Here is a 20,186-nt window from a genome sequence, read left to right on the forward strand (position 1 = left end):
CAGAGTTTCTCCAGATTTAAATATAATATCCTCCTCCCCACAGTGTTCTGGAACTTCGTTCATTAATGTTTTTAAACAATTTCAGATAATTGGGACAGATGGAGCTATATCAAATAAAGAATCAATATAACAGGATAAAAATCTGACTATTCTAACCTAGACAGAGGAAAAAAAGGGGGAGCTAGCTACCTACGGAGACAAGTGAAAGAGAATATACATTGCATTTACCAGATTGTAAGATCAGTTACACACCAAAATAAAATTATACTCTCTTTGCAAAGACACTAGGATTTCTGAAAGTTTTGAGTATTATTTAGACTGGTAGAGTATAATGCCACAGTTTCATTGTTCTGTTGGTGAAGTCTCCTGCCTGAAATGTCACAAAAACTAACCAAACTAAGGTAACAAAGAATCACCCAGCTTTTGTGAGGAAAAAAAAAAGTAAATATTGAAGAGATGTCTAATATTTATTCAGATATGAAACCTTCTTCCTCTTATCTGACTCTGATTCTCTGATTTAAGCTATATTCTTCCACCAAGCAGCATCCTTAACTGGTATCGACAGGGTGAATTACTAGAATAGCATCAGAAGGGCTCAATGATGTTAAGATTACATATCTGGTTTTGACCTTTTTCTCAAATTAAAAATATTTGGAAAAGTTACTTTTACTTCCTACAGAATTAGGCAAAATTTATTTTGTATGAATGTTGAGGGAAAGTTTCAGATACCTCAGCAATGTACAAATAACCGCAAAAAACCCAGTAAGTTAGCTTCCATGTCTTCACCTACAGTTTATCCTTTCTGCTCTTAGATGTACTTTGTATTTAAACTGGTCACAAATAAAAAGTTCTTCCATTGAGCTGACAACAATACCAACAAAACTTGTTACAGTATTAAATCAGTCAGCAATAAAAAGTAATTTAGAGGTCTTGCAGTAAAAGGAGACAACAAAGCTTGCCTATATATATGCTCATGGTATTACCAGCCTCTATCATATAAACCACTCAGGATTTAATTGCTTCCCCTGTCCTAGGAACCAGAGCTACAACTTGTAACTTTTTTCTTTCTTTAAAGCATTAACCATGTGAAAGCTGTTTTCACATGTTACACCTTCCTTCTCTCCCATTCATTAGAAGCTCTTGTCTGCTTGTAAATTTTTTTGTATCTTTCAGGTGACTCCACCAGTAGGTGGACAATTCCTGATCATTTACACCCATCAGCTAAGGGATGCCTAACAACCTACTTCTCCACGCCTACAATCTACTTCCATACTTCAGTGAAGCCCTTCTGTTACAGTATAGAAATGAGACTCAAACACTTTCCACAAAAATACTCTAAATACTACTTTGGAAAGAATGTCTCAATGATTTTGTAGAAAAGGATTTCTTTAACAGCCCTAGCAGAAAGCCAGGACCATATAGTCCCAAAACCAAAATGCTAACCATCTACAACTGAAACAGAAAAGCACAGAGATGCTAATGAGGATTATAAGGAAATGGCAAGACATACTAGTCATCATGGTAGGCAGAAGTCTCAGTGCAGTGAACATAAGGATTTTTTTTTTTTTTAAACTGTGGAACAAAGAAGAGGAGAATAAAAAGAAAGAAATAGAAAATAAATGGCAGCTTTGTGAGACACTCATAGATAAGACTGTCTTGGACAATTCAATAAGGAGCTAATGAAAATTAACACTCTATATGAGATGTCAGTTAGTATGCAAGTCCTGAAGGAGAGATTTCAAAGAGAGTAGGCAGAGATAGGACCTAATAGGCCTTGAAAACTAAAGACAAAAAAACCACCACATTTGAGTGAGACCCAATGGAGGAATGAAAGACATGTCGGAACATAATTCAGACAAGCCATGACAACAACCAAGATTTAGAACAGAGAACTACAAGACTTCCCTTACTAACCTGTTCCAGCGAAGACAAGACAATGACAACCAGCTCAAGAATTTAAGCTGTACGAAAAAAGTGGTACCAAGGCTATTATGCAAGACAAAGTTATGAAAAGATTTCAATATAGCCTAGTTAAACAACCTAGAGCAAAACACCAAATTCTCCAGAAGACACACTTAATGCATATGGTGGGGGGAGAGATCAGACTTCTTGTTTGCACTGTCTGGGTAATTATCCCTTGATAAGTTTTTTTCTTAAAGTAATAAAAAATTTCGTTCAAAATCGTTACCAAAATTTAAAACACTGATGCAAACACTGATCTTTTAGAACTACCAAAATGAACTGAAATCAACAGCAACTGTTTTGATCTTTTAAAGTCCTTGTTTGTTTTGGCACAGTGCCTACTTTTAAACCAGTGGAAAGCTCTACAATTCCTGTTCTGCTATTCCTTCATGTTTTCACCAGATGAGTAAGACAGCCCATGAGATATAAATCTTATTTTAATAAGGACTTCTTGGGACAGGAGGTATGCAAACAAAAATTACAGAAAGAAATTAGAAACATAGCAGTGCCTATTAACCAGGACAAACCACAGGGGTGGAAAAGGCAACCTCACGGGTATGGTATCATGCCATCTAAGTTTCCTATTGTAATGTAGTCGCAGTCTGGGTGAGATTGATGCAGTGTAAGAACTCTCAGAACTCGCTGCTCTGGGTTCCCATCAAGTCAATAAAACTTCTATCTGGATGACCAATGCATATCAAGTTGAACAAAGAAAATACAATATTCAGGCATGACCCCACAAGCTCTGAAATTCTGCTATTAACAATTATTAATTGCCCTCCTGAATATGACAGGATGATGTTGGGTAATTTGTACAGATATACCAATTGTCTCTTGCTGATCTTCATCAAGAAATGTTGGTCTCTCAGTAGAGATTTGGAACACAGAAGTGTGAGTCACTAGCTAGACAGTCTGAGAGTAAAATAACAGGAGAGACTATTAGGAAATATTATGCTCGTGAGGAAAATCTGATTTGATTTTAACATATGCTGTTACTTCAATGACAACCAGAGATTAAACTAAAAAGAAGGTGGTAGAGGGGGTAGAAAGGTTTTGTGCAGGAGTAGAACTCACCAGTAACCTTTCCCATATTTGGCACAAAGGGAAAGAAGGGGAAGAAAAGGAGTAGAGGAGGAGAGAGCTACCTTAAATAAAAAAGGTTTTTCCTGAACTGACTTAAATGGGAAAGTGTTTTGAAGATTTCCAATCGAACAACCACTTTGAGCCAAGTCTTGATCCCTTACAAGCAGTCTAAATTGCAATGATGATCACCAAACCACAGACTAGGAACTGCAGAGTCCAAAGCGCTTTTGCTAATTGTATGAAATTGATTCCCCAGTTACGGGAAGCCAATACTAAGAGTTCTTGTGTCTTTTACTTTTAAGTGTAGTTTAAGGGGCACAGAATGATGCTGACAGACATGTACCAGTCTTCATAGCAAATTTCAAGTTCTCCAGATTGCAAAGATACTTACAGCTGGAGAGCAAGCTATTGCACAACACTAAAACCAAGAAAATAAAAGCATCATCATAGTGATTTAAATCTGCAACAGACCCCTAACTAGAGTTTGAATTCTAAAATACTCAATCAATATCTAGAGTTGACAGAAGAAAGATCTGCACTGTATTGCTTCACACTTAATTGGCCTGAGTTTAACTCTGCTCATTTACAGAGCTGATTCAAACATGAGCAGAAAATCCAACCAAACAAAACACATTTGATAGGTGAATACTACTGGGATCTGTGTCTCCAACAAAAGGATACCAACCTCCCAAACAGTACAAGATTGTGTATCTGTGGCCAAGAGATAGACCAATAAACTTGGTATTACCTGATTAACACACTCTTGATCAAATAAAACTAAAAACAGAATGCACAGCAAACTGATTTATGTACATCTAAATGAACCAGTAAATGCCTGGCACACAAACACATGCATAGATCATATGGATGGCCCAGGCTTTTTATGCTGCATGTGGCTTTTAGTCAAAAAATTCAGAATTTTAATCTTAATTAGAGCTGGAGTGCTGATTTTGAGCACTCCAAATTGGTAAGATTTAAAGGCAGTCTCTTGGAGCAATCATGCACAACTGACATGGATGTAAAAGCAATTTGTAGATAATGCTCAAAATTTTTTTGCATATTCTTAAGGTTCCAACTTTTATATAGGTCTCACCACTGTTGTCTAGTCACAATCTAAACAGGACAAAGCATTCCCACTGTGAAACAAATTTACAAAAGACAAAATTAAAGGAGACTTTGCATCCAGTAACAATTTACGCAGTTTATATGTTTAAACTACTACATTGTTAGCTGAAGAGCCAAAGCATTCAACAACTCTACCAGAAAGTCTTACCTTAATAGTTGTAGAAAATGGTAAGAGGTAAATGTATGGATCTATGAAAATGCACACATCTGAAACAAGCTTTAACACATTATCACTTAAAACTGGCTTTACACTACTATTGCTCCAGTTTACATTACTGACTGAATCTTGCGTTCTGAGAAGGATCTGCAAGAAAACACTGAGTAGAAAGAACAATGCACTGAGTGCCACAGAGAGAGGTAAATGTTTTCCTGGTCTGGGCACAGTAAAACTACATGTTTTGATATCTCAAAATAAGCATAACCCTATACATACTTTCTATAAACTATTGTAGGAAACTCAAATAATTGATATTTTTCCTCTAGGGATTAATTCATGCTAAAAAGTAAAATAATTGTTACCTTTTAGCACAGCAGCAGCAATGCACATGTATTGAACAAAAACACAGGAGGCTGCTTAGGAATGATTTTTTCAGTGTGACATTACAAGGTTGCCCAGCTCAGAAGCAACACACATCACTCCATGCAACTGAACTTAAAGTTTTGCACCATAGGAAAGACTCCTACTTTGTAATTAGGTCACTACAGGGAAATATGCACTGATTTCCAGATACTTAAGTGACAACTTTCCACTGATAAATACACTTTTTCTAATACTGTTAGTAGTACTGGCTATTAACCACAGCTGAAAACAAGATTCTGGCCTAGACTGAATTTTCATCTTAATTTGTGTAAGAATTCTCCGAGTTCTATTGGAAAAGAAAAAAAGAAAAAAAAAAAAAAAAATCAGACATGCTTTGAAAGTCCCTTTGCTCTAAATGAACTCAATCCAGAAAGGAAGAATTCCTTTCTTAACAATCCAAATCATCAGGTAAGCACACGCCTATGCAAAGTAGATTCACTCCTTATCCAGTCTGATTTATGCCAGAAAATAAATCAGGCTTATAAGGCTCAAAGTAAGCTTTTAAAAATTAGCTAAAATTTGTATCTCATATATATATATACACACACACATATATATAAAGTATATAAATGCATACACACACACCCCCCCCGTATGCCAGAAACCTCCAATTTGCCAAGAATGCCAAACCCAGAAATCCTGAGGTAATACCACTAAATCCTAAGGTGCCATGCCTTAAAAAGTCACAGAATCACAGAGTCGTATAGGTTGGAAAAGACCTTTAAGATCGAGTCCAACCACAAACCTAACACTACCAAGACCACCACTATACCATGTCCCTAAGCACCTCATCCAAACGTCTTTTAAATACCTCCAGGGATGGCGACTCAACCACTTCCCTGGGCAGCCTCTTCCAATGCTTGAGAACCCTTTCAGTGAAGTAACATTTCCTAATATCCAGTCTAAACCTCCCCTGGCGCAACTTGAGGCCATTTCCTCTCATCCTGTCACTTGTTACCTGGGAGAAGAGACCGACCCCCACCGCTCTACAACCTCCTTTCAGGTAGTTGTAGAGAGCGATAAGGTCTCCCCTCAGCCTCCTTTTCTCCAGGCTAAACAACCCCAGTTCCCTCAGCCGCTCCTCATCAGACTTGTGCTCCAGACCCTTCACCAGCTTCATTGCCCTTCTCTGGACACGCTCCAGCACCTCCATGTCTCTCTTGTAGTGGGGGGCCCAAAACTGAACACAGTATTCGAGGTGCGGCCTCACCAGTGCCGAGTACAGGGGCACAATCACTTCCCTACTCCTGCTGGCCACGCTATTTTTGATACAAGCCAGGATGCCATTGGCTTTCTTGGCCGCCTGGGCACACTGCTGGCTCATATTCAGGCGGCTGTCAACCAACACCCCCAGGTCCTTTTCTGCCTGGCAGCTTTCCAGCCACTCTGCCCCAAGCCTGTCGCGTTGCATGGGGTTGCTGTGGCCCAAGTGCAGGACCTTGCACTTGGCCTTGTTGAACCCCATACAACTGACCTCGTCCCATCGATCCAGCCTGTCCAGGTCCCTCTGTAGAGCCTTCCTCCCCTCAAGCAGATCAACACTCCCACACAACTTGGTGTCATCTGCAAACTTACTGAGGGTGCACTCAATCCCTTCATCCAGATCATTGATAAAGACGTTAAACGGAACTGGCCCCAGCACAGAGCCCTGGGGAACACCGCTTGTGACCGGCCGCCAACTGGAGTAAACTCCATTCACCGCCACTCTTTGGGCCCGGCCATCCAGCCAGTTCTTTACCCAGCGAAGAGTACACCCGTCCAAGCCATGAGCAGCCAGTTTCTCCAGGAGAATGCTGTGGGAAACCGTGTCAAAGGCTTTACTGAAGTCTAGGTAGACAACATCCACAGCCTTTCCCTCATCCACTAGGTGGGTCACCTTGTCATAGAAGGAGATCAGGTTGGTCAAGCAGGACCTGCCTTTCCTGAACCCATGCTGGCTGGGCTTGATCCCTTGGTTGTCCTCTATATGCCGTGCGATGGCACTCAGGATGATCTGCTCCATCAGCTTCCCCAGTACCGAGGTCAGGCTGACAGGCCTGTAGTTCCCTGGGTCCTCCTTCCGGCCCTTCTTGAAGATGGGCATCACATTCGCTAATCACATGTCAACTGGGACCTCCCCAGTTAGTCAGGACTGCTGGTAAATGATGGTAAGGGGCTTGGTGAGCACTTCTGCCAGTTCCTTCAGTACTCTCGGGGTGGATCTCGTCAGGCCCCATAGACTTGTGAGTGTCTAAGTGGTGCAGCAGGTCGCTAACCATTTCCCCCTGGATTATGGGGGCTCCATTCTGGTCCCCGTCCCTATCTTCCAACTCAGGGGGCTGGGTACCCAGAGAACATTTCTTCTCAAGTCACAACATTTCTTCTATAAAATGACCTGCCCTATCTGTCTTGAGCTTCAGATCATTGGGTGCGTTTTAAATGAAGGAATCCCACATTCAGAAAAAAGTCTTTCTCTACACCTTAGTTGTTTGAAGTAGCAATATTAGTGAGTCCTGATGAGATCATGAAGAAGAAAGCACAGCATGAAGAAAGCCATATGATAAAACTGAGTCATTTATTAAGCATCTAAAAAGCATCACACTCTTATAGGCAGTTTGTAAGCACTACATGTTTTTATAAACTGCACATACTTATGCTACTTTTCCTGATAGGTCTACAAAGTGGTACCAACCAAAGTTGCTTTAGTCTACCCAGGAGCTAGGGGATAATTTAACAACAACAAAAACCCCCAAACAAAACAAAACAAAAAACCCCCAAAACCACCAAACAAACAAAACCAAAAACCGCCAAACTCTAAAAAAGTAAGACACTGTGTTCTGAACTGCATTACTGATCAGAATTATGTCAAAAGTTATAGGGGAAAAAAGAGAGTAAAAATGTATTAAACTAATACAGGGAACAATTTCAGAACTGAGGGAAACCAAGATTCTTAGAAGCTTAAGTACACTTTTTTGTATGCTTACATGTGAAAATATGCACAGACTCCAAATTTCTTGATAAAAATTAAAGAACTCTTCTCACGATCAGACTATTTGGAAGCCCTTTAATGTCACACATGCACCGGCATTCTGCAAAAATATTCACCTTCTCTCCAATCATATTAATCAGCTTTTAATAAAATGATCTTATGCAATCACAATCTTTAAAAGGCTCATGAAGACCTTTCTGTGTGGGAATGGAATAAACCAAGCCAAGAGCATCTTAAGATAGTTTTGGGTTTGGGCTTTTTTTTTTTTTTTTTTTTAAATAAAGTGTATGTATGAGAAGGATTGATAAATTAGAAAGAATTGCAGATTTCAGAATCAGAGTTCAGAAAGTTTTTCTGAATTAAGGCTATAGGCATATAAAAAGCTTGAATTTGCTGCTTATGCCAAGCAACAAATGTAATCCTCTAAGAAATACAATAAACACTTCGTTCATACAATGACACATTAAATAAATACTCCCCATTAAAGATTAGGGTGTAGATTTATTACAGTTATTTGAATAATCTCCATAATGACAAACATGCACATAATGCACAGGTATCGTACACAGCCATGTTGAGTCCAGAAATCAAGCTCAGCAAGAATTTCAGTATCTTGAAACTGTGTCCAAGAAAAGCAAAAAGTACTCAGTGAAAACACAGGCTCCAGGAGAAAAAAAAAAATATAAAAAAAAAAATACTATGTGACCACGATCCCTGCACTTATAAAAAAAAAAGTAGAGTGGTACAAATACACATAATTAGCAACTGATAAAACTACAAAGAATATGGCAAATTACCATCACTTCGAAATTTTTCAACGAAGCATGGATGTACCACTGAAATATACAATTTAATTCAAGCACAAACAGTTGGGCTCATGTCAACAGTCACTGCACAAAATTGTGTGGTCTGAATCAGGTAAAAGAGCAACTAAAGAGGTCATGACAATCCCATAACCACTATTCTTTGGCCCCAGGGAAGGATTCTTAAGAACTCGTATTCAAACTCTAACTTACCAGAAAGACTGTTGAACAGAAGTAATTTAGCAAATTTCATTTTTATTTACTCAAGGTAAGTATTTGTCACCCTACTGTAACAAAGAAAGAATTTTGACAAAGTAGTACTGTATTCTTTAACCCTAACAAAAACCCACACAACTGTTATCAACCAACGAAATTACCAACATGAGAGCAACCAAATATATATTATATTTTCAAAATCCTCTTTCCCCTTCACAAATGGCCACCACTGAAATTTTTCTCAGGCTGTTTTGACTTTAGTCAAATAGCCTGTATACAAGCCCCTTTTTACTTTGCATAAATGTGTTCATATTTTTTTTAAAAGGGCATGTATGTTACTGCAGTATAGAGCAGCCCAAAAGATTCACACCTGATTTTATTATGACATCTGAGAATGCTTGCCTTATGTCTACTTTCTAAACACTTAATAATAATAATACACAAAAAACTACAACCCTGAGACTGAAACACAGTTATTAGCAAACAAAAACTAAGCAAAGATAATGAAATGGCAAGATGAACCCTGATGGATAAATGAATTCTTCTACATAACTCATATGAAGTATTAAATTTAAAAGCAATTACAAATTATCTTAAAAGTTAATGCAATGTTTTACAGCAATCTAAATGTGTTTCTCACCTACTAACTCTTGAGACCTTAAGAATGAAAAATAAAGTTAAAGCCCAAGTCAGACAACTCAGTGCATCTCTCCAACAAGATAACCATTTGCAGATTTTTATACAAGGGACCCATTTCACCACGTGGTAAGTTTTATGGTGAATTTTACAACACTGGCAAACAATTCCACCTTTATGACAACTTCCAATATTTTTTTCCCTTGTGCCTTCTCATGCCTTTCCAAAATGCTGTATTTGGTAATGCTCAAATCTCTGAAAACCCAGGTTAAAGTACACAGCACTTCCGCTCAACTCAGCCCCTCTCTGGGACTGGCATTGCTTACAGGAGCCATCTGCATGAATTCTGGGTGCATTTACTGTGTGACGTTAATGAAGAAGAGCGTTCAGTGAGTCTGGCTGGCAGTTTAACTCTGTTACAAGGACGTCTGGGGATTATGGTGCCTGGCAAAACTGCATCTGTAACATGCAGGGATTAGGAAGGAAGAAGATAATTCACTGGAGGGGTGCTGCCAACCTTACACATTTGAGCGGATAGGGGAGGGAATAGTTTCACTTGTAACCTGACAAGTAGGCACTAAGGCAACAAGCTTTGTCTTTGAGACCCAAACTAGTACATCAGCTTCTACTGTACCACATGCCATCACTCCAGAATGGTGCTGCACTGAGCTAGGCAATTATACCTTCTTAAATACATTCCACCACAGGAACACCGGGTCCACAAGGCAACGTTGCCATGTTTCATTACTACTACACTACCCGCTTCTAATTCTTTTCTAAATCTGGCTTTTTTTTGGTGCCAAAACTTATACCATTTCCTACAGCTACTAAAATGGCATAGTGACACCTGATGTAAAGGGGAAACAAGAGGAAGTCTAAAAACTCCCAATATTTATAACATAACAAATTATATCTCAAGAGAGTTATATATAATGTCTATAACAAAATAAAAAGTATGAGAATAAGGAATGAAACTCTATTTCAGCAATTCAAAAGCAAACAAATTACATCAGAATTATTCAAAACTCAACATTACAGACCAAAGACCTTCAGAATTAGACCTGCACATCAAAGAAATCCAGCCTGCTAAAATAACTGCAAGGCATCTCAACTATAAAGTACTGGCACCAGGTGTATAAATGAGACATTACTGTACTTGTAATTACAAATTAGAATAAAAGTAATCTCAGTCATAGGTTTTTTTCTTGGGGGGGGGGGGGGGGGGGGGTAATTTTCTCTGCCATTCAGTTTAAAAAACATAAAAAGAGTAAAGGGAAGAAAAGAAGAAAGATGAAACAAAAGCAGTAAAAGTATATTGAGTAAAAATTAAATAGAAACATACCACACAAGTAAAATTATTTTATTCCCTTAAATTACAAGCAGAAAGGCAACCAAACTCAGTTTCTTTTCTTGGCTGAAGATGTCAGTAAAAGTTCAAGATCTGTACCTGCCAAAAGCAACTATAGATGGTTCAGCCTCTTCCATTCTCTTAAAATCACTTTTAGCTTTCTCCTCTTCCTTCCAAAGGGACTGAGCTTTTGCGTTATTACTCTTGAGACAATTTATCTCCATTCTCCACTACACATTCCATGATACCATTTATTTCCTCCTGTAAATCCAACTGTTCCTACCTAGGGGCTAAAACTGCAGGGGGTGAGAGCAGAAGCCCACAGAACAGAGCTACTCAGACTTTTACTGCATGAGTACCTGCTAGCTTTCTATATGGAGATGACTGGCTACTTAGTAGACCAGTTGACAGCAGTGAATGTCATCTACCCTGACTTTAGCGAGGCCTGCAGCGTGTCCCATGGTGTCCTTTAACCAGGTTGGTAACATATGGACTAGGTAAGTAGGCAATAATGTTAGAAAAAACCTACCTGGACCACGAAGCTGAAAAGTGGTACGAAGTCCACCAGTGAGTGGTACAAAGTCCAGCTGGCAGCTGGTTACTGGGGGCATCCCCCCAGTGCTGAGGCTGGAGCCAACAGTATTAACAACCTGAACAAGTTAACTGAATACACTTTCAGCAAGTCTGCAGCTGATACTAGACTGGATTTGTTCACTCTTAAGGCATGACAACTAAAGGGAGAAATCCTACAGCTGTCTTCAATTACTTAATGAAAAGATATATAAATAAGACAGAGCCAGGGTCCCTTCAGAGAAGCACAGTGATAGGACAAGAGGCAGTGGACAGTAAGTTTCAACAAGGGAAATCCCAATTAGATGATGGGAAAAAAATTTTCACCATGACGGTGGTCAAACACTGACACAGACACTCAAAGAGGCTGTGGAATCTCCATCCTTGAATATTCTGGAGTACTGATGGGAGAAAATTGGAGTACCACCTTCACAACATTTCTAAGCTCTTTTACAGGAAAAGCTAATTAATAAGAGTTATGAAAACTACTGAGAATCACAGAATCTGAACACTAATAAGTTAAAAAGCTGAATAAGGAATATTTTGCAGTGTATTTTCCTTCTTGCTTCTTTTTAAAATAGAGTTAAGATTGTTAAAACATCATTAGACTACATAAAGCTTGTTCCAGAATTCATCTGGTAAAGGTCTTAGTAACACGTGACAACATAGCCCTACAGCATTCATCTGTTCTGAAAAGTAGATGCAAGTCATCACTCTGCATTTGCCTGCTGCACAGTGCTGCATGTAGCACAAATTCATGTGTTTTTCTGGCTTCTTTGTGAAGTGTGTACTGGAGAACCTCTATTGTATTTGCTCCCTGAGTTGTGAGGTGAGAAAACATTTACAATACTTCTATGTAATCTTCTCTCTACGAAGAGAATACCTTATTTCGATATTTAAATGCCTAAGTAAAAGAAACTGCACAGCATTATTATCTCTATGCTATAGTTGGAGAAGCAGAGATTTGACAGTTAAATGACTTTCTCACAGTCAGAGAACAAGTAGCTGAATCAAGCACAGGAAATTAATACAAAAATTTCCAACTTCCAGTTTCTATGTTGGCAGCGAGAAAGATAAGCCACACATTTGCCAATGAAAGAGAAAATACATATGCATATACGAAGTGTTTCTCTTATTGGAGCACACACTTTTTTTTTGGTAGCTTCTAGTCATTTATGGTCTTAAATGGCTGAGGGGAACTGGATGCAATGAGAAAACGAAAATTCCTTCAGAATGCAATGCAAGAGCCCTTGTTTTATACTTACTACACTCCCCCCTACACTGTGCTCTTTCTTTTCCAGTTCTAGGTACATCATTCCCCCCACCACCTAAAAAGAATTTGCTGCTAAACAGGAGATGACATGAGCACTTACATCATTTACAGAAAGAAATCAACAAACCCTTTTTGAGCTTTAGCAAGCCTCTGCCTACATTAGCATTAGGGCTATTTAATTTAAAATAATACTTGAAATGCTTTTGCAACATTTAGCCAAACTCAATCATGACTTCTTCTTCACATTTACTGAAGTAAGTTGGGGTAATTTTATTTTTAAATGTGTGCAGCCCTAAATTACAGATCTGACCACCGAGTCACTGTTTCCATTCCAACTCCCTCTGTGGTATCCCTGGGCATACGAAATGGTCAAAGTTCCTCTGGCCAGCAGAAAAAAAATTAATAAAACAACTCTTCCACAGTAGGAACAGACTGACTTTATACCACATTATCAACCGATGCTCTAATTGGCAAGCCAGAGCTCTCAGACTCTTGTCCCTTCCAAGGCTCAGACATGAAGCAACAGAAGGAAAATCCAAAGGCGGTTCCAAAGCAGTTCATGGAACAACCTGCACAACTCAGCTGTGATCTATCACATCCTTTTGCAAGATAAAGGCTGAAGTGTTGAAGCAGGTAGGCTACTGGCAGGCAATCCACCTCAACAGAATACACAGATAAATGATTATTTTACTTTTTCTTACCTGATATGTGTAGCTGGAAGGGACTCATACTGGCGAGAAAGGAAGAGTTCTCTGTGCTTCAACTGATGTTTCTGTTTATCAGTCAAGTCAACCTCAATTGTAGTTTCAGACTCTTCTTCAACTTCTTCTGCAGAGAAGCAGAGCGTAGGTCGAAATTAACTCTGTTGCATAACACCATTGTAGCCATTTCACTTGACATCCCCCCCACCCCTTAGCAACCTCCCTTAGTATTTCAAAGAAAAGATGAATTTAACAAGACTACAGTTTATGTAACTTGACAGAATATTAAGTATTTTGAATTCTATACCTTCTACTTAAACTCTTTAAAAAAAATATGCTCCTCTCCTACTGTACTACGCGTTGATGTCTTTCACACAGCTGTAAGAACAATCCTGACAACATTACTCATTCTTTTTTCATCTTCTTTCATCTGTTTTTCCTCTGAGGATGCCTCTTGCTTGCTGACCAGTTCTGGTTTAGATTTTCTGTTGCTGATATTGGTATTAATAGAACTTTTAAAGTCCTGGGGAAAAGCATACTTTCTATGAACACAAATTTACTAAAACACAATTGCAGACTAAGACTGCCAAATCACAGTCTAAGAAAACTGAAAAAACCTACTGCCTTCCATTATGTTAACCTTATTAGATACAACAAATACAGTTTATTTTCATATTTAAATAAGATTTAAAATTATTTCTATTTTAAGCAAGACAGCACTATTTAATCTAGAAGACAGCATCTATAACAGCAAATTGTAAATTATAGAGTTCTTTTTGAAGGATTTTTTCAGTTTAAAACCATCTTATATAGTTACTCTAATCTGAAATTCTCTAGTATTACCTCGTATATGAGAAAACCAAGGAAATCATCCCCTTTTAATGATTTAAACCAACTGTAAACTGGGAACATCAAGGAAGAAATAAAAGCAGATACTAGGAAGTGTCACATACAGAGTTAAAAAGCAATGTTCACAGTGGCTGCTAACATGTCATAAGATGACAGGCTCTCGAAAATGGCTACCCTGGGATCTTCATGGCCGAAATGTGTCTTCCTAGTGGATTCTTGGGACATGTGGAACTTGAATCTATACTTCCTCTAGCTTCCCAGAAAGGACAAAAAGTCTCTGTGAATACTGTATGCAAAAACACAGGCACTTTAATAACTTCTCTAAGATTTGGCAATTTTCTACCTGCTAAATTATCCATCAGCTCCAAAACCCAAGTGTACTTTATCAAGTATGTCAGAAATTAAAAAACAAAACTTCAGCATTAGATAGCATTTCACATCACTACCTACAACAGATCACCTCATCCGCTCTTCCAACAATAACCATTGTTACAAACAACCTACAGACAGACTATCTCAAAATTAAGCCTGCCTGTATCTTCATGGCAACCACAGTTCTCTCCAAATGCAACACTTTACTATTTTTTTTAATCATGCCGGTATGTAGCTCATTCCACTTCTAATAGTTCTTTCCACAAAAATGATAAAACAATACACTCTGATATAACCAACTTCTTCAAACCCAATTCCATACACTTTAAGTCTATCTTGCTGTAGACCCCCCAGTCACCTTCCTCGTTTTGGCATGTTTTGTGGAGAGACAGACTAAGAAAAACAAAAATGAAAACAAGACCACCCCCCCAGTCTCACCTGACACCCCACAGCCTCACTTGACACATGTACAGGTTCAAGTCAGACCACAACTCAGTTCAGAATTATTCTAGCATCTATAATACTAACAATAAATAAAGCTTAAAAAAATCTGTGCAAAGGCAAATAATTTTTTAAATTAAGCAAGTAATTAAAGAAAAAAATATAAGTTAATGTTAAAAGGTTTATGTTTCAAGTAATTAATAGCTATGACTGTTTATTACAGTAAGCGAGCATTACAAGCTACATTTGTATTTCAAAGTTCGAGCATTAATATTTCTTCTTAAAATAGCAAGACACGCCAGTGGTTGCTTTATTGGTTTTGGTTTGGTTTTTTTTTTTTTAAATAAATGTACTGCTTGTAGTATTCTACATATCCAAAGTTCTCCGTTGACTATTTATTTCCTCTCTCCTTCCTGAAAAATATCAAAGCAAGGTAATCTTGTGTTACAACCATCTGAAAACAGCTGACAAAAAGCAGCCTGTTAGAAAGCAATTTAGGCATCCAAACACAGCTGTCTGAGGCCATTTTAGATTGACATACCCAAAACATCTGACTGCAGATATGGCACAAAACACAGGAGACTATTTGCCATTTGAAAATGACTGCAGGGAGCCAGAGATCATATTCCAGAGTTTAAAATGGCTTTAGCATCTATACTCTAGTATCTTAATAGCTCCCTCAGAGTAAGAATTTAAATTAAAAAATAATTTTAAAAAACACAAAAACTTTAATCATATATTTACTGTACTAATCTTACATAAGCCAAGAAAGTGTTGATCCAAGAGCCTGAAGCTGAAATTAAATGTCTCTTACACACATCTTTTAAAACACTCCAAACCTAAACGTGAAACAACATAACTTTTTCTGTTGTATTTTTAGAAATAAAATATCTGTGTTTTACTCATGATGATCTGACAAGCTCAGTAAATAGAACAAACCATGGCCAGACCCAGAACAGTTCCACTCTTAACACAATACAATTTATCACCAGGATAATTTTACAATTTTCTTCTTCAGCAATGTAATATAAAAACAATGCTAACAGTAGGATTACCATTTAGTAAAACAAGTAATAGTTTGCCCCAGCAGTAACACAAACCTGTACCAGGGAAGGAAACACTGTAGAGCATAAAGAAGTGAGAAAACTAAATTTGCTTCATGGCAAATACAAAGAATTCTGCATCTGAACAAACCTTTAGATAGCTGCTTTTGAACCAGGTTTTTGCACAGATCAGGCCTTAACACCTATTAGAAGAAAAGCGGTGAAGAACTTCCAGTACTTTTAGAGATCTCTTCACCTTTTTGACTCAGATTTGCAGCCCAGGTGAAATTTAATTTGCCATCCAAGGAGAGATTATTCCTGTCAAAAGGAGTGAAATGGAAGGTACCTATAGGAAATCATAAAGTAGCACTAAGCTAAGCACATTTTCAGTACTCAGGAAGAGAAATAAAGTAATGGCTCACAGTGAACAAATATTTTAATGGAGCAATATGGTGATGACATATACAGGCCTCATTGTTCCAAGATTAGAGAGAAAACAAAATTAAATTTAAAATTGTTCAGCTTAAAAATATTTTGAAAGTCTTAGGTATGACTACAAAGATGAATACAATCCGTTTTTGAAAATGACACAATCCCCTTTAGGCCTTGGGTGAAGTTTAAGATAATGCTGTTTTGTAGTACTTTTTCTGGTTTACAAGAAATATTCCATTATTTAAAGGAAAAATCCTGGAGAGCAAAAGCAGGCATCTCCAGTAAGCTTTTAAAGCTTTAGGTCTATTTATTATACATGGGCTTTCTAATCAGCAATTGTAAATACTTACTTTGATCCTGAAAACCGGAGTGATCTGGTGATACTTTCAGCGGCAGTGCTGCAGACTTACCCTTTCCCTTTTTCCCTCTGATGTAAATAAGACTTAACTGACTCAAGCAATGGACACTGGGAAGAAACTGTAATGCTCACTCATTTTACATATGCACCACCACTTTTAAAAACGTGATGAACTTTTTTTTTCCCTCTTCCATTTAATTTGTGGGACTCACTGTCAGAAAATGGTGGTGTTAGAGAGCGTGAGAAGAGACAACTGTCCATGCCACCTAAACTTTGTATACAGTGTCTTTGTTTATGGTTAAGTAATGTGACGACTCAAGCTTGCCACTAGGAAGAACGGCTTGTTTTTACAACAAAAATCAAAATAAACTGAGGGCAAGTCTCTAGAAACACAATACACCCATTTAACATAAAATGGTTTAAAAATGACTAAAAGAAGTCCTGAAAGACACTTAAAGGTTTCAATGTGACTCACTCTATAGTTAACCATCAGCTAGCAAACAAGTTAAATTCTTCTAACATATTACTCTTCCTTAACTAAGTTAAAATAACCCACCACGTGCTCCCCTCATCTACTGCAACAGAAAGTAAGAGAGATTAGTTTACACACTGAAGGCTCCTCTTCGGGGAGGAGGAGTAAATCTTCAGTTTTAAAAGGAAGAAGAAAGTTCTCCCTCTACTGCCACCAAACCGCTGACAGTATTATTTTCAGCTAGGGGTTGGCTGGACCACAGAACCATGGAAACACAGAGTAATTCAGGCTGGAAGGGGCCTCAGGAGGTCTCTAGTACAAACTCCTCCTCAAAGTAGGCTCAGCTGTGAGGTCAGCCCACGTTACTCAGCATTTTATTCAGTTGGGTCTTGAAAACCTCCGAGGACAGAGACCACGTAACCTCTCCAGCAACCCCATCATGGTAAAAAAGCTTTTCCTTATATCTAATCTGAATCACTCCAGTTTCAATTTAGTCACTGTAAAGAGTCCCACTCCATCTTCTCTATAACCTCCCTACAGGCACTGGGCGTCCACCTGTTCTCCAAAGTGAACAGGCTCAATTCCTGCAGCCTCTCCTAGCAGGGCAAGTGTCCATCATGATGGCCTCTGCTGAACTTGCTCCAATTTATCAGCAACTTCCCTGTATCAGGGCCCTAAAACTGGATGCGGTACCTAGATGTGATGCAACAAGTGCTGAATAATCAGGGCGAATAATCACTTGTCTCGTACACTGGCTATGCACCTGGTGATACAGTCCAGGATGCTGTTGGCCAACTTCCTTGCCAGGGAGTTGCTGTCTGCCAGCACCCCCAGGGCCATTCCCGCAGAGCTGCTCCCTAAGCCCTTCTGTCCTCAGCCTGTATCCCTGCCGGGGGCTTTTCCTTCCCAGGTGCAAGACTTGGCATTTGTCCCTGATGAGTATCTTCAGGTTCTTGACAAGGCCATTCCTCCTGCTTTCTAGGAATCCCTGACTACAGCCCTTCCCTCGAGTCTATCACCTGGTCATCCTCCCCAGTGTGGTGTCACCTGCGAACACGACAGGAGCGCACCACATTGCCTGCTCCCGTCACTGATAAAGACAGGTCCCCATATAGATCCCTGTGGGACTCCACACACAGTATGAACCCTTAACCACCACCCTCTGACTCAGACCATGCAATTAGTTTTTTATTCACCTAGTTGTCTCTCAACCCAGATCAATTCCAATTCCTTGGCCTGGTGCGCCTACCAAAAATGCTAGTGCTGGCACAAAAGAAAAAAAGCAGGAATAAGAGAGTTAAACTGGGAAAACATGATGGGAAAAACCAAGACCACTCCTCTCAACAGCAACACAGACCAACGCCGAATTAAATCAGCAGTGTAACCAAAAACTGAGGTGCATTAACTTCCTACACCTCTTAAACCTAATTGCTTCCAATTTTGAAACCATATCTCAGCTTAGCTGCATCCAGCTTATACAAGCTTAGATGGAGAGATTTAAAACACTACCACAATTTATGGAGTTACAGCAGTTTCACTAAGTTTGTTAAAATACCTTTAAAATTATATTAGATCAGTGTAAATTGCAGTTCAAAGAATGCCACTAAGCCTTACTTTCAGAACAGTTTGTAAACTTTTTCCCCTTCCTGTGTAACTTTTTCTTCTATACTCAGCCCAAAACCTATATACATCATAGGTATCACCAACATATTTTAAAACCTACAGATAACAAGCTGAGAATGCTGAACAGCAGCAAGTTTACCACACACATCAAAGGAAAGACGGCTGTGCGTAAGTCTCTCTTAAGCTTAGCTGGCTGTGACGAAAACATCAAGTGCACATTTGGCAGTTAGATGCTACAGCAGTAAGAATTATAAATATAGATTTTGGGGGAGAGGCAGTAAATAGATTTACTGCCAAAATGAGTACAAAAGATAAACATTGCGTCTAACCATCTGAACAACTCTATTCAGACCGTGAATGAAGAGCTCTCCTAGGTGAGCAGTTGGCCAATGTGCTCATCTGCGTGATGCTTCTTGCCACATGTTGTGTTGTACTAACTTAGTTGTGATATTTAACCCCCTAGTACTGTAGTAAAGCAGTTTAATCAACTTTGTGAGCTAGACTATGCATAGTTATACTGTCAATTTGACTGAGAAAGTGTTTACCAAAGCTGAATTAATTAGCTTTACTTACACCACGTCTGTTAGTACAATGTTCAGATGGCTGTTAGAATATATAACATCAAATTTGATATTTGCTGTTACTGTCAGATAGGATTAGAAACCTAAAGCACAATTTGCATGGATTATGAGTCATTTAGACAGCATATTACTATCTAATATGTAAACCTTAGCAATTCTGCAGGTAGAAAAAAAAATACTGATCAGTTGTGTTTACAGGGAACAGGTGTACCCTGTAATTCCTATTGGATAGCACAGATATACACATGGCCTCTAAGGGGTTATCCAGTTTTCTTACACAATTATCCAGGTAATCCTCCCACACTACCTCATCATTATTTTTCTAAAGGCGGTCACAAAAAAAAAAAGAAATAATTACACTGCACAAGCATTAAGAACTAATATGCCACACCTACCCTCCAATAATAAAAATTATTTCTAAAATAATGCAAAAGATTTTTTTTTTAGTACTTCCAAGTAGCATGTTACAATAATAACAATTCCCAGGATGACAGTCAGTTATAAGCAAATGGGTAACTATCCCATGTTTATCATAGGCCTATACCAATTTAATTAAAACTATCACAGTTTTCATTAGCAGAAAACTCCACCTTCCGAAACTTGATGGGTGGGTTTTTTAGGTAACTGGTTTGGGGATTTTTGAGAGCAAGGAGCTCGTGGGTGGAAGGCAGAGAAGGATTACCTTCATAAGCAGTATGAATCATGATGTGCTACATTAATAACTATATCCTAATAAATTAAATGCAACAT

General features: G+C 38.5%; 1 protein-coding gene across 1 annotated transcript in view; it reads right to left on the bottom strand.

Annotated features, from left to right (window-relative positions):
- MTA3 (metastasis associated 1 family member 3) overlaps window positions 1-20,186 on the bottom strand; it is a 146,401-nt gene that overhangs the window by 108,264 nt on the left and 17,951 nt on the right. The window contains exon 4 of the mRNA XM_075496308.1: window positions 13,266-13,392. Coding sequence (XP_075352423.1) covers window positions 13,266-13,392 — 127 coding nt within the window. The remainder of the gene's footprint in view (window positions 1-13,265; window positions 13,393-20,186) is intronic.

This window comes from Mycteria americana, chromosome 3 (genome assembly GCF_035582795.1).
Source record: "Mycteria americana isolate JAX WOST 10 ecotype Jacksonville Zoo and Gardens chromosome 3, USCA_MyAme_1.0, whole genome shotgun sequence".
NCBI lineage: Eukaryota > Metazoa > Chordata > Aves > Ciconiiformes > Ciconiidae > Mycteria > Mycteria americana.